The sequence below is a fragment of the Prionailurus viverrinus genome, chromosome E2 (genome assembly GCF_022837055.1).
Source record: "Prionailurus viverrinus isolate Anna chromosome E2, UM_Priviv_1.0, whole genome shotgun sequence".
NCBI classification, from domain to species: Eukaryota; Metazoa; Chordata; class Mammalia; order Carnivora; family Felidae; genus Prionailurus; species Prionailurus viverrinus.
In genome coordinates this window covers 663,898-677,628 of record NC_062575.1, presented here as the reverse complement: position 1 = coordinate 677,628, position 13,731 = coordinate 663,898, and the positions used below count along the sequence as shown (strand labels likewise).

General features: G+C 44.5%; 1 protein-coding gene and 1 long non-coding RNA gene across 6 annotated transcripts in view; one reads left to right on the top strand and one right to left on the bottom strand.

Moving 5' to 3' along the window:
* Window positions 1-457: 457 nt before the first annotated feature.
* ZNF274 (zinc finger protein 274) overlaps window positions 458-13,731 on the top strand; it is a 30,914-nt gene continuing 17,640 nt past the window's right edge. Inside the window, exons 1-4 of one of the 5 annotated variants that reach the window (XM_047834272.1) lie at window positions 459-657; window positions 1,144-1,217; window positions 1,976-2,102; window positions 2,868-2,963. In XM_047834272.1, the coding sequence (XP_047690228.1) occupies window positions 534-657; window positions 1,144-1,217; window positions 1,976-2,102; window positions 2,868-2,963 (421 nt within the window). In that variant the 5' untranslated portion in view covers window positions 459-533. Of the gene's footprint in view, window positions 1,218-1,833; window positions 2,103-2,867; window positions 2,964-13,731 lie in introns of all 5 variants that reach the window. The other 4 variants (XM_047834274.1, XM_047834275.1, XM_047834273.1 and 1 more) reach the window with 4 other exon arrangements.
* Window positions 4,000-13,638, bottom strand: LOC125152457 (uncharacterized). The gene is made up of 3 exons (XR_007147203.1): window positions 12,765-13,638; window positions 9,193-10,894; window positions 4,000-4,756 (listed from the first exon to the last, which is right to left on the bottom strand). It is a non-coding gene; the product is annotated as an uncharacterized LOC125152457 (long non-coding RNA).

Below are 13,731 nucleotides of genomic sequence, written 5' to 3'. Positions count from 1 at the left end.
ACTTCCGTCCTTCCTACGACAGCCTCCTCCCGGTATTTGGGTGGACTTTAGCTCCTACCCGCTCTCCGCCCGCTCCTCCTCCTCTCCCCGAGCTTGGCTGGACGTTAGCTCCGCCCTCTGTACGCTTCCCTCCCACGCTGTTCCTGCCCTTCCTTCCTTCACGTTGGGGAGGAATAGCAGCCCCAACCCTCTACGCTTCAGGCCCTGCCCGCTCTTCCTCCTCCGCCAAGGAATGTAGTAATCCTTCCCGCCATTCCTCCACCCAACTTTAATCTACTTCCGGCCCACCCCCTCTGCTCTCCGTCCCTTCCCCAACTTCCGGTCCTTCCCACGAGTGGTCGCCCTCGTGGCGGAGCACGACTCTGTTCTGGCCTGCGCCGCTGCTTGGGAAAGTGTTGAGGCCCCGCGGCCTGGCGTACCCGACTCAACCCCCCGCCCCCCCCCCCGACCCAGCTGTACCACCAAGGGTCGCTGGCTAGTGCCCTCTTCCGGCCCGCCCAGGCTTCGCTTGCCATCCGAGATGGCCGGCCAACATGGCCGCCGCCTGGGAGAGGTCGGGCGGGCACGCCGCAGGGGTGGCTGGGAGTTGTAGTCCGGCCCTGCGCGCTGACGCATTTCGCCGCGGGCCGACGGTCGCCATTGTGCGCCGCGCACTGGGTGAGTGTGGCGCGAAATCCGCTCCCGTCGGGCGCTGTGCGGAGACATCCCGGGCCCACTCTTCGGGGTGTGCGGCCTCAGCCCCTTCCCCGCCGACCTCTGGAGTCCAAGGCCTGTCTTGCCTGCCGTCTTCCTGCTGCGGGGCCGGAAGGGGCGGTGTGGTCGGGAACCCGGGGCCCAGAGGGAAGACAACTCCCTCCAGGCGTGGGGCTTAAGGTGGGCCGACCCGTTCTGGGCGCGTGCGGACTAGGGAAGGGTGTAACTTCCTCTGGGTGAGAAAGGTATGAGGACGATCTCCTCTTGACCAGGGGGAAACCGGCCCTTCAGGCGTCGGGGAGAAGGTGGAGACGACCCCTTCAGCGCGTTTTTCTAGGTGGCGGGTGTACCTGTTATTTCACATTGATGATGCCGGTTCTGGGCTAAGTAGGGGGCTCCCTTCCGCATAGACCTAACACCCCTTCCACCTCCCAAATTCGACCTTCTCAGGACTGCCCACTCCCACGAGGTACGTCGAGGAGAAGGAAGGTATGGCCTCCGGGCTTCCGACGGCCTGGTTTCGTGTGAGTAGAGGCTTCTTTGAGTTTCTGAGTCTACCCCGGGATCGGGGGGTGGGGGGGGGGGCAGGGTGGTAGTGAGATGCCACCTTCCCTTGAGATGCCTTCAGGCTCCAGAGCATCTTCGGGAGGATTGAGAGACTAGCTGGGCATGAGAGACTTTGCTGAATGGAGGAACCGCTGGTTGCTTAGCTTTCCAAGGGAATGGTTAGAGTACAGGTCAGGTTCTGGGGGACTCTAGTTTATCCTCTGTGTCGAGGATAGGTATTGACAGGTTTAAGTAGGGATTAGGTTCATATTTACATTTCAGTAGCCATTTTGGCATCAAAGCTGGAGGGGATGAGAGCTCTATCACTAGGAAAAAAACGATAGAGGAGGATGGATCCTTGACCAGTGAAGGAAGTAGAAACAGCCTAGGCGATGGACGGGAGCTGAAGGCTTGGGTGTGATGATTCAGCTCGCAGAATTCCCTAATAAGACGCATAGACGCTAATACTAGTACTGGAATGTCCAAGTTAATAAAAAATGGGAGATCTTCAGCGAATAAAGAACTCTCTCTGGCTTCACATGTCCTCCCTGCTGTGACCTGAATAGGGTCAAGCTTGGGTTTGCTCAATTTCAGACAAACGCAGAAACACACGAGACGTCGGGAATGCTTTCAGGTCATCTTGTAGACTGTGCCCTCATGTGCTGGGTCAGCCTTTCCCTTCCTGTCAGCGTGGGTGATGACAGACCCTGGCTGAACAGAAACCTGTGGGTTTTAGGAACCAGTGACCTTTGAAGATGTGACCTTGGGTTTTACTTCAGACGAATGGGGACTGCTGGACCTCGAAAAGAAGTCCCTGTACAGGGAGGTGATGTTGGAGAACTACAGGAACCTGGTCTCAGTGGGTAAGGATGGCCTCCATGTCAATAAAGATCTGCGCTTTGCAGCACGAATGTGGTGCCTCTGAAGTGTGTGTCTGCTTTGGCTCAGGCTGCAGGGATCAGAGTGCAATTGTCAAGGTCCTGGAGTCTGAGGGAGAGGGCTTTACTTTGTACCTGTAGGGAAAGGGCATCTTCACATGACTTCTAAAGCTGCCTAGTCCATCCCTCAGAGGCCTTGAGTTGCTAGGGAGGTAGGTCTATCAGGAATGTTTCCAGCTACAGTAGTAGATGTTCATTTTTGTAACAATTCCGGAGGATGTGGGGTCAGTGTCCCAACAGATCAGAAGTATCATTGAAGACTGATCCCTTCCATTTCCCTGTGCTTAGTGTGAACTTTTCCACGCTTATGTTAGTGTCTGCATGGCTGAGGCACCCAACATCATATCCATGTTCAGGGCAGAAAGAAGGCGAAGGGGCAGTCCTGGCTAGTTCTCTTCTCACACCTGCCATTTAGCAAGAAAAAAAAAAAAAAAGGCCCTAACGTCTCCAGCTGACAGATTTCCCTTTGTGTCTTGCTGGCCAGAACTGGGGTCCCACTGCCACTTTTACTGGCAAGGGAGTCCAGGAAGGCAAGTAACTGACAAAGGGGATGGATTGCATTATCATCACTGCTGTAGACCAGAAGTCATGCCCTTGCAGGGAAGAATTCAGGGACAGCATGTGCCACAGGAGGAATGCATTTTCTCCTGAACACAGACCCCCAAGCCCTGTCTCTTTTCCCTTGGGCAGAACATCAGCTTTCCAAGCCAGATGTGGTATCTCAGTTAGAGGAGGAGGAAGCGCTCTGGTCGGTGGAGAGAGGAATTCCTCAAGACACCTTTTCAGGTGAGACCCAGGCCCATGGGAGTCCTGGCAGGGAATGGGCTGGTTAGTCAGGGACTGGTGTCTTAGAAAACAAGGTGACAGGGGAAACCCCCAGATGGGGTGCTGTGATGACTAGCTCAGACATGCTGAATCAGACTTTCTTCCTCTGGTCTGAGTCAGGGGCATACTACTTGGTTTAATGAGAATTTGTTACCAGTGGCCAGTTGACTGTTAGGGGCTCCTCTGCTCTACTACTCTTCCTTCATGTGATCACCAGTAACTGGTGCATCTGGCCAGACTTTTTTTTATAGATGTTTTCATGTGTGTATATGAATATGTTTATGACTTGGGGGTGTTCTACTGGATACAAACAGGCCTGTTGTATCCATTTTAACAGATGCTATGTAGTCCACATTTGATGTTTCCTCTTGATAGTCTTTCAGGTTGTTGCAAAAAACATTATTGCATATTTTTTGTTGTTGTTGCATATTCAAGTTGGGGTGTTTTTTGTTTTTGTTTTTGCAGGTAGGATTTCTTAAAATAGAATTTTAGAATCAACCAAGATAGAAGCTAAAAATCTGGTAGCAACAGATTGCTCTCTAAAAAATACATATAGCTGCTCAATTACATGAAAGCTTTTTCCCCCTCATTGCCAGTGATTTTTAATGATCTTTTTAAGGTTGGCAGATCTGATACTATGTTTAATTTGTTGACATTTCCCTCATGAAGCTTACACATATTTTTATGTTTATGGACCATTTGTACTTTGGTGAGTTTATATACTTTCCCTTTTTTTTTTTTTTCTTCTGGGAACTCTGTATTAATTATGGGTATTGATACTACAAATATCCCAGACCAACATTTATTTATCTTCTACCTTTAATTTTTTTTAATGTTTATTTATTTGTGAAAGAGCACAAGCGGAGGAGGGGCAGAGAGAGAGGCAGACACAGAATCCAAAGCAGGTTCCAGGCTCTGAGCTGTCAGCACGGAGATCAATGTGGGGCTTGAACTCAAGAACCGTGAGATCATGACCTGAGCTGAAGTCGGATGCCTAACCGACTGAGCCACCCAGGCGCCCCCATTTATCTTCTACCTTTAAATTTAGTTTTCATAAAGAAGTTATATAATTTAGGTATTTTTCCTTTCAGATCTGTTTTTATTCCTATCCCATTCATAGATAGGCAGATTTCATAAATACTTTCTTGTATTTCAGGGTTTTTTTTGTTTGTTTGTTTTTGTCTGATTGTTGCACTTATCTGGAGTTTCTTTGTGTATATGGTATGGAGCATGTGTTCTTTCAACGAATTTTGACTAGATTCTTCTGCTTATTGGAAACACCGTCCTTATTACAGACTAAATTTCCATGGTACTTATTGGGCATAGGCTTCGGTCTTGGTCCCTTCTGCTTCGTAGCTCTTAGTCTGAGTACACATACTGCTGTACATATGGTAGTTTTATAACTTGGATAAATGATAGTTCCTCTCAGTATTTCTAAAAAAAAAACCAAAAAAACAAACAAAAAAACCAAACTATGAACTATTTTCACCCACCTGGTTTGCAAGATGAGTGCTTGACATCAGTTTGTCAGGGGTTCATTAAGAAAATCCTGTCAGCATGATTGCATTTAGAATTCCTTGATGCAGAATTGGTCTAGTCGAGTTTTGGCGCAAGTGTACAAAGAGGGATCTCGCTTCACTGTGCTATGTCAGGCCTTCTGAGTGCTGTTGGGCTTTCACTGTAGTGGTTGCTGTTAATCTGCTCAGGTTAATCCTCTGCAGTCTTGCGTAGTTGGTCCAGATGAACCTGTCATGCTGTTAAGTTCTCTTATTAGTTATAACAGTCTTACTAGAGCCTCAATTTTCTCAGTACAGTCATTTTACCAGCAAGTATAAAGGAGGAGGCAATCGTATTAGTATTGTTTTATTCTTGCCCAGTTACATAATGACCTTTGTCACAGCTGGTACTTCCAAAACACTGAAGTTGAGAGTGTGAAGAGTGAGTGACCTAAATGGGAAAGTTTCTGGGTCTTGACAAGCATGATGCTGGACTCTGCTTTGATTCAAGTCAGTTTTATCTGGACAAAGCAATAGTCATCTAGCCCTTTCTAATAAATGAAAATCAGTAATAGCCCATTTTCCCTAATAGTCATGCCAAGGTGATCATAGTGATTTTCTCCTTTGAACAGTTAACACAGTGACATAATAAATGTAGAAGTGCCCTTGTAAGAGCTGCTGGCATCCACAGACAGATCCATATTCATAAATTAGGTTCAGGAGGTGGGTGGATTTCTTTTTTGTGTTTATTATCTTTTTAAAAAAAAATTTTTTTTTAACGTTTATTTATTTTTGAGACAGAGAGAGACAGAGCATGAACGGGGGCGAGTCAGAGAGAGGGAGACACAGAATCTGAAACAGGCTCCAGGCTCTGAGCTGTCAGCACAGAGCCCAACGTGGGTCTCAAACTCACGGACCGTGAGATCATGACCTGAGCCGAAGTCGGCTGCTTAACCGACTGAGCCACCCAAGCGCCCCGATTATCTTTATCAGCTTTGTAAAGAAAACTTTGGATGCTCTCTTCTTCCCTTTGTTTTCTGTGTTCTAATGCAAATGACATTGGAACTACCTGCTTCTGGTAGTATTCAGCTACGAAATCTGCACCTGATCCCCATCTTTGGTGATGTCCTTCTGTTTGCCACAACATAGACTGCCATCTCTACGAATCTCTGAGCCCTTTTTCTGAACTCAGTTTGATGGCTCAGTATTAGTGGTTTTTCTTTTCCATAGAGTCATTCTTTTCATCCTCTTCATTGAAAACCTAACATCCATTAGCACAGGTCACTAAACTATATGTCACCTGGAAGGTCCCCAGCAACACAAGCACTGTGTATCCACCCATCATGGTGTCTTTTCCCCCTGGCTGTTCCCTGTGATCTAGCCTCCCAAAGTCCCTTCCTGTCTTGTGGCTCTGATTGTGGCAGGTCTGTGTCTCATCCTCCCTGAAGCTCAAATCCCGTGTCCTGTGTTGGCAGACCTTCCAGCCTTGTACTTCTGGATGATCCAGTAGTTCCCTGAATCTAGTTGCCATGAGGGATTTGGGGCACCTGTGGTTCTGTACGTCTCAGGGAGAGTTGGCTTGACAGGTGCCAGGAGATTCTGAGGTGATAACCCAGAGTGAGAGACCACGTCCAGAGAGGCTTATAAGGATATTTTATTACAGACTAGGCCTCAGGTGCCTGACTCCTCTCTGCTCTGTCACAATGAGTCCTTTACGTGTTGTTTTCCCTCCACTGCCTCCCCTTTTACACCTCACAAATACTTGTGGAACTCGTCTTGTGTTCCATATAGTATACTAAACACTTTGGTAGTAAACCAAAGACCTAAAGTAATCCCTGATACTGTGGACTTTGTAGTCTAATAGATTATGACCTCTACAAACACGTTCCCCAGATATAACTCTGTAAAGATGAGTAGTGGTTAAATACTGAGAAGGGAAAGAGTGTAAAGTGGGGGCAATGAATAATTACACTAGAGGAGGTATTTTGAGGGGCACTGCAGGGGTGAGCTTTAAGCCAATCCCCAAAGTGAAAGAATTCTACACACCTATAAGAGTGGTGGTGAAGAGAGCTTCCAAGCACAGAAACAGCATTTGGGGTGACCATGAAAATGGAACAAGCTTGGCACATTCAGGGAACATGGAGTCACCCAGTGGGCTGGTAGGAGGTAACTGAGGTATACTGACAGGCAGGTTAGGTTTGGCAGAACACACAGGGCCTTCACTGTGAAGGTAGTTTGGTTTTTATCAGGCAGATGTGTGGTACAGCTTTTCAAGCTCACTGCAGGTGCTTAGGAAAAAAGAACTTAATAAGATGCAGATGGAAGTAAGGCAGGTTACCGTGGTAGTACTACCTAAGGAAGAAGTGAGGTCACCTGGCCTGAGAGTAGCAGAGGGTTTGGGGAGAAGCTGGCATCGGCTTCTCCCTATTCATAGTGGATTCATTGGGGCCACGTGAGTAATGGCCAAAGGAAAGGAAGCTGCCAAGAATCTCCCGTAGGTGAAGGCTTCAGGGATTTCCTGTGAGTATTCTTTGTAATGTATGCATTTACCATATATGTTCTTTTTCTATATATCAACATCCAACTTTAAAAGAAGAAAAAAGAAAAATTACTACTCCTGAATTTTTGGTTTTAATCAATAATACGAGGAAATCTGGCAAAGGCAAAAACTTTTGAAGGGTAGAAATAGAGGTTTTGGTTTTACTTTTGTAATGTTTATTTCTGAGAGAGAGCGAGCGAGCACATGCACACAAACAGGGGAGGGGCAGAGAGAGGGAGGAACAGAGGATCCAAAGCAGGCTTTGCTGACAGCAGAGAGCCCCATAAGAGGCTTGAACTCACGAATTGCAAGATCATGACCTGAACTGAAGTCAGACCTTAACCAACTGAGCCACCCAGACACCCCTGGTTTTACTTTTTATGTTGAAATAATTTTTTAGACAGTTTACATAGAACTCCCTAATAGCTTTCACCTAGATTCAAGAGTTTGTGGAATTGTCACATGTCTTGACTGGTTCTGTTAAATAAGTATGAATGAGAAGGGACTGAGAGACATCCAAGTACAGGTTTGTGAAGCCAGCTGAGTGCACCTCTCTGGACTCGAGAAGGAGGTCCCAGCAGTGCATAAAGACTTGGGAATCCTAGATGTTTGGAATAGCGTGTTCTATTTACCATCGGATGAGACAACCATCTCTAGCAGTGGTCTGTCTCCCATCACTAGTGTAGCTGTGCCTTTCCCTAACTCAAGGGACTGAGTTTAAGTCGAAAGCTCAGCCTTTCTGAGGCAACTCATTTTGTATGGCTATCCAGCTGTCCCTGATAGCAAAAATGGCAGCACAGACATTGGTGGAAGCAGAAGGGAAACTTAGTAATAAGTGCTTAAGACAGAGGGCATTTGTTTTTAATGTTTTTTTTTGTTTTAAATTAAAAATTTTATTTATTTATTTTTTTTTTGAGACAGAGAGAGATGGAGCATGAGCAGGGGAGGGGCAGAGAGAGAGTGAGACACAGAATCTGAAGCAGGCTCCAGACTCTGAGCTGTCAGCACAGAGCCCAACGCGGGGCTCGAACTCATGAACCACCAGATCATGACCTGAGCTGAAGTCGGATGCTCAACCCATTGAGCCACCCAGGCGCCCCAGGGCATTTGTTTTTAAGAAGGCACTGATTTGGGAAGATGCTGTGAAGATCAGGAATATGGACGATATTTGATGGCACTCAAACCTTTAGCCACTGCTCAGTGTCCTTTCAAGGAAGTATTGCCATTCTGTGTAGTTTGGTTAGGAAACTTGAGATCTGGGCACCTGGGTGGCTCAGTAGGTTAAACATCTGACTTTGGTTCAGGTCATGATCTCGCAGTTTGTGAGTTTGAGCCCCAGGTTGGGCTCTGTGCTAACAGCTCAGAGCCTATGGCCAGCTTCGGATTCTGTGTCTCCCCCTCTCTGCCCCTCCCATGCTCATGCTCTGTGTCTCTCTGACCTCAACAATAAATAAACATTAAAAAAAAATTGGAAAAAAAAAAAAAACTTGAGATATAATCTAGATTTAATCATTGATAAGCAATAGGGTGAAGACACTATATTGAAGATCGTGATTATAGGAAAGCCTGCAAGACATTTAACTTTTTTGACTTGACAAGTAATGAAGCAGGAGAGATGAGCCATACAAATATGAATGTAGCAATACTCCAATCAGTGCAAACTTTAGTAGAAAAAAATAACATCTACAAGAAGATTGTTTTTTGGAAGGAAGAGAAGAAAATCCTCTTCTAGATTTCATTCATCCCTTGTGTAGTCTGAGAGGATTCATATGGGCTATAAAGCAGACACGAGGGATGTAGAAAATCAGTTGTTTTATACAAAGGATAATCCATTCAAGAACAAGACTGAAAAAATGTGTTTAATGTGAGAAGGCCTGTTTTCATTCAGCCTTTAACTAAGGCTCACATGGGAGGAGACTAACATGCAAAGACCTTGAATGGAGGAACTCATGTGCATGAATTTTTTGACATGAGAACTCAAACAGGGTAGAAACCCCAGGAATATAATCCTAGCAGGAAAGGCTTCTGGCCTGATTCACTGTGACTTGAGAAAACTCATATTGGAACCACCACCACCACCACCACCCCACCCCCCCGCCAAAAAAAAAAACCCAGTTGTAATGAATTTGGGAAAGTTCTTAGATCAAATAATTACCTATGAGAACTCCAAAGCCAAGGGACTATGACCGTGTGAAAAGGTTTCTTTCAAGCACAGCTCTCTTACTCAGGATCATGAGAATGTAATCGGGTCTTAGGAAGGCTTCAGGAGTCACAGAACCCACTGGCAAGAAGCCCTTCAGTAGGAGTCCTCATTGTATTCAACATCAGAGGACTCCTATGAGAGCAGATCCTCAATGTAATCCGTGCAGGCAAATCATTAGCCTTAGCTCCCACCTTATTTGACAGAACAACAAAACAGAAAACTTACACTGGAGAGAACCACACTGAATAACAAAAATGAAATGTCTCATCCTATTTTTATACCAGATAAGTCATACAGAAGGCAAGTTCTAAATAAAATTTTGATCACATATGTATACAAATACAGAAAAAGAGGTCTTTTCCAACTTGTTCTGTTATCTGACTGAACACCTAGAACAAATATTAAACAAGAGAGCAGGTGTCTTTATTTCAGTTTCCCATATATATCCCCAGTTGCTAAGACAATGACTCCATCTCTAGCTCAGGAAACTGTTGAGTGAATAAATGATTGAAGAAATTGTAAAAAAAACAAGAGGATGTCTTCAAAGAGGAGACTATGAAGACAAGGCCAGGCTTTGAGACAAGAGGGTAGGTAAGGGATGATAAGGGGCAATCTTGAGATATATAGTGCTATTAAGAACTCTGAAAGGCTCACATCCTAGGGAGTGAGTCAAGAGTTTAGAATCTTGAGTGACTATCAAAACATTTTGGCAGAAATCCAGCCTAGCAGAGTGTGGTAACACTGTGTAAACCTTTATTCAAGAATACATTCTGTGACCCTCCACGTATTTGCTCATTAGGACCCATGTAATCTTGATCCTTCTATCTGGAAACCGTTCTGCCTGGTGTCCAAATATAATACCTAGGGTAATTTCAAGACCTGAAAATGCCCTCACTATTAATTAAATAAGGAAAACAAATGAACTACACATTTGACTCAAAGTCCTAAGGAAACAGAAAAGATAAGTACAACACAAATAAATGAATCAAATGGAGAAGAAAAAAAGAACCCAAGAACTAATTTTCTGGAAAGACAAAAATTCAAAACCAACTTTGATTAAACAGAATAAATCAAAGGCAAGCTAAAAACTTATACAGGGAAATAACACTACACACATATTCAGCAACACATGTAATTTTCATTATAGAACTTTGTACAACAGTAACAATGCATGAGCCAGCTCCATGTATTGATATGAAAGTCTCCAAGATACGTGTATTTCTTAAATATGTAACTTTAACACGTATAAAGATAAGCAGATGCACATAATATCATTTAAAAAAATATATACATACAAGTTCAAATATGTGTGTCAGGTGGTAATCACTGAATGTAGATACTGACAGGCTGTGACAGCCTCCTGAGAAGGAAACTGCTACCTCCTTCCTGCTGTGTTACCAGTTCCTGACACAGCCTAGATGCCCAGAAATTAACAAACAACAAAATGGAAAGATTTCGGGAAAAGTGGAAGGTTGTCAAAATTGGTCCTAGGAAAAATGTTAAAATAATTTATAAAAATTTTTCAGAACAAAGTGGCCAGCTACTTATTATTACTGACCTGGGCAGTGAGTATCTTCCAACTTCCTGTTAAAAGGCCATTTCGATGGAACACGAGCAGTTCAATTACAGGACAAGGCTGGAATGTTGACAGATTCTGCAAGGTATACATAGCATTTTTGTCACTAAAGCACAAAATGAGAAAAATATTAAAAAGGAAATATTGATAGCTCATGACAATTAACCACCTTAAACTAATCCTTTGAAATAGTTAAAATAAGAGTTCATCAATGTGCCAAATAACAATAGAGATGAATAGCCTTGGCTTACACAAGGAATACCCAATTTAACACAAAGATATTAATAGGTTTTTGAAATGGGATCTAAGAATGAATTAAATGATTAGGAATTGTGTGTTTTTTTTGTTTGTTTTGTTTTGGGTTTATTTTGAGGAGGGGAGTGGCAGAGAGAGGCAGAGAAAGAATCCCAAGCAGGCTCCGCCCTTGAACTCATGAACCGTGAAATGAAATCAAGAGTCAAATGTTTACCTGACTGAGCTACCCAGGCACCCCGAAATGATTAGGAATTGTTAAGGAATAAATTATTAAGGCATTTCTATTTGAAAAAAAATTTAAGTTAGTGGGATATAAAATAAGTAGAAGCAATAACTTCTTTTGAGGGCTTATAAAAATTTTAAGTTTATGCATTCCCTTTCTTGACTTAAGTCCTTCCATCATTCCAGTCTCTAGAGAAGTGTTGGAGCCATTATACATTGGAAGCAGAAATGCAAGTCTCTGACCTAGCTGGTTGGGAAAGAAGCAGGAGTATAAACCAGGTGTCCTCTTACCCGGTGGCCTGCACTCCCAGCTACTGCTCAGGCTCCCAAGTGGAAGGGAACTTTGTAACAATAGCAATCCTCCCATGATAGTTTAAAGGTGGGACACAAGGGGCGCCTGGGTGGCGCAGTCGGTTAAGCGTCCGACTTCAGCCAGGTCACGATCTCGCGGTCCGGGAGTTCGAGCCCCGCGTCGGGCTCTGGGCTGATGGCTCAGAGCCTGGAGCCTGTTTCCGATTCTGTGTCTCCCTCTCTCTCTGCCCCTCCCCCGTTCATGCTCTGTCTCTCTCTGTCCCAAAAATAAATAAACGTTGAAAAAAAAAAAAAAAAATTAAAAAAAAAAAATTTAAAAAAAAAAAAAGAAAAAAAAATTAAGGTGGGACACAATTAAAATGCCAGTGAAATTTCCTGTAAATGACAGAAATATAGGAAAATCCAGAGAGCTAAAAAACTCAAGAGGCACTTTTTAAGGCTATGTCGAGCCATTATTTCTTGAGCGCCTGCAAAAATGCCACGAACTGTTACAGGGATGGGTCACAGTATTGAACATGGTGGTAAGGCCCCTGTCTTATGAATGGGCCTACATTCATTTCAGAGCAGCCACTAACACGTGACTGATTAAGCTTAAACAGACTAAAATGAACTTAACCAGTTTAGTTCCTTAGTCACGGCCATCTTTCAGATGGTCATTGATCAGCTGCAGCTAATGGCTACTATGTTGGACAGTGTAGATCTACATTTCCTTAAAGAGAGCTCCATTGGGCAGTGCTGCTGTAGAAAAGGTAGAAAGGTGATAATTAATGAAACAGATATTTTGAGATAGCAGTCAGTGCTGTGAAGAAAAATGAAACAATGGAATATGCTAGCGGGAGGAGGCGTGGGTGGGCAATACTAGTTGAGAACTGCTCAGGAAGACAGTTCTGAGGAGAGGACACAGAAGCTAAGAGCTGGATGAGGAAGGGGTATCAGGTGAAGATGTTGGGAAAGACTAACAGGCAGGGGTATGGCACACTCTGGCACGTATGAGGAAAATTAAGATAGTGGCTATGGGAAGCATAGCCTTTGGTGTAAAGGGCATAAAAGAACAGGGCTTGGATCCCAGCTGCTATGTTCCCCAGTGTGGCTTTGGACAGGGCTCTTAGAGTCTCCCAGTATGGACTTCCTTTGTATAAGAATAGATGCTATTGCTTACTGGGACTATGGTGTGTAAAGCCCAGGTCTTGAGGGGTCTTCACGTAACTAACCACTGCTATTCGAAGACTTTGATGTTAAGATGACCATCAGCACCTTTGGGAGATCTTCTGCTGGGCCAGGCTTTAGGGTTTCTGATGCACAAGAACCAGCTGACATCCTCAGCAATCCATGGGGGTAAACAAACTTCAAAGGCAATGCCATGGAGGGCCCAGCAGAGATGAAGAGTGATGGGGGGAGGAGGAGAAAAGGTGTAAAGCTGGGGGCATTCTGGACAAGGAGAAAAAGGAACAAGGGAGTGTGCACAGGGATGAGAGGAGCTGAGGTGAGCGTTCCTCCTGACCCTGCCCCCAACAAGATCTTGAAAGGTCATTGTTATTAGTTATTATTCTATTTGTGGACTGGTAGCCCTAGTGTACCTGGTTAGTCAGCGTTCACTGTGGAACTCTAAGCACTGAGGGAGATGGCTTACCCTGGAAGGGAAGAAGCAGACAGGGAAGTAAACTGTAAGAGGAGGAAGAAAAACATCCTCCATCATCCTTTCCTACATGCTATTCCTGGCTTTATGTAACCTAATCACTTAGAAAGAGAAAACTAAGGCCCAGAAGGATTAAGCCCCTTTCCCAGAGGCTGGGTGAGTTTGTATAACAACCCACTAAATAGATAGTTGCAAGTGAGGGGACTAAATTGCTAAAATTCTACACATACACACACCACCGGTCATTCAGGTGGTGGATTGAAAACCAGTACTTGGCGAGTGCCTGGGTGGTTCAGTTGGTTAAGAGTCCCACTCTTAATTTCAGCTGGGGTCATGATCTGACGGTTCTGTGAGTTCCAGCCCTGCATTGGGGGATCGGAGCTTGCCTGGGATTCTTTGTCTCCCTCTCTCTACCCTTCCCCTGCTCAAGCTCGCTCTTTCTCTCTCAAAATAAATAAATATTTTATTTTATTTATTTATTTTTTTACAT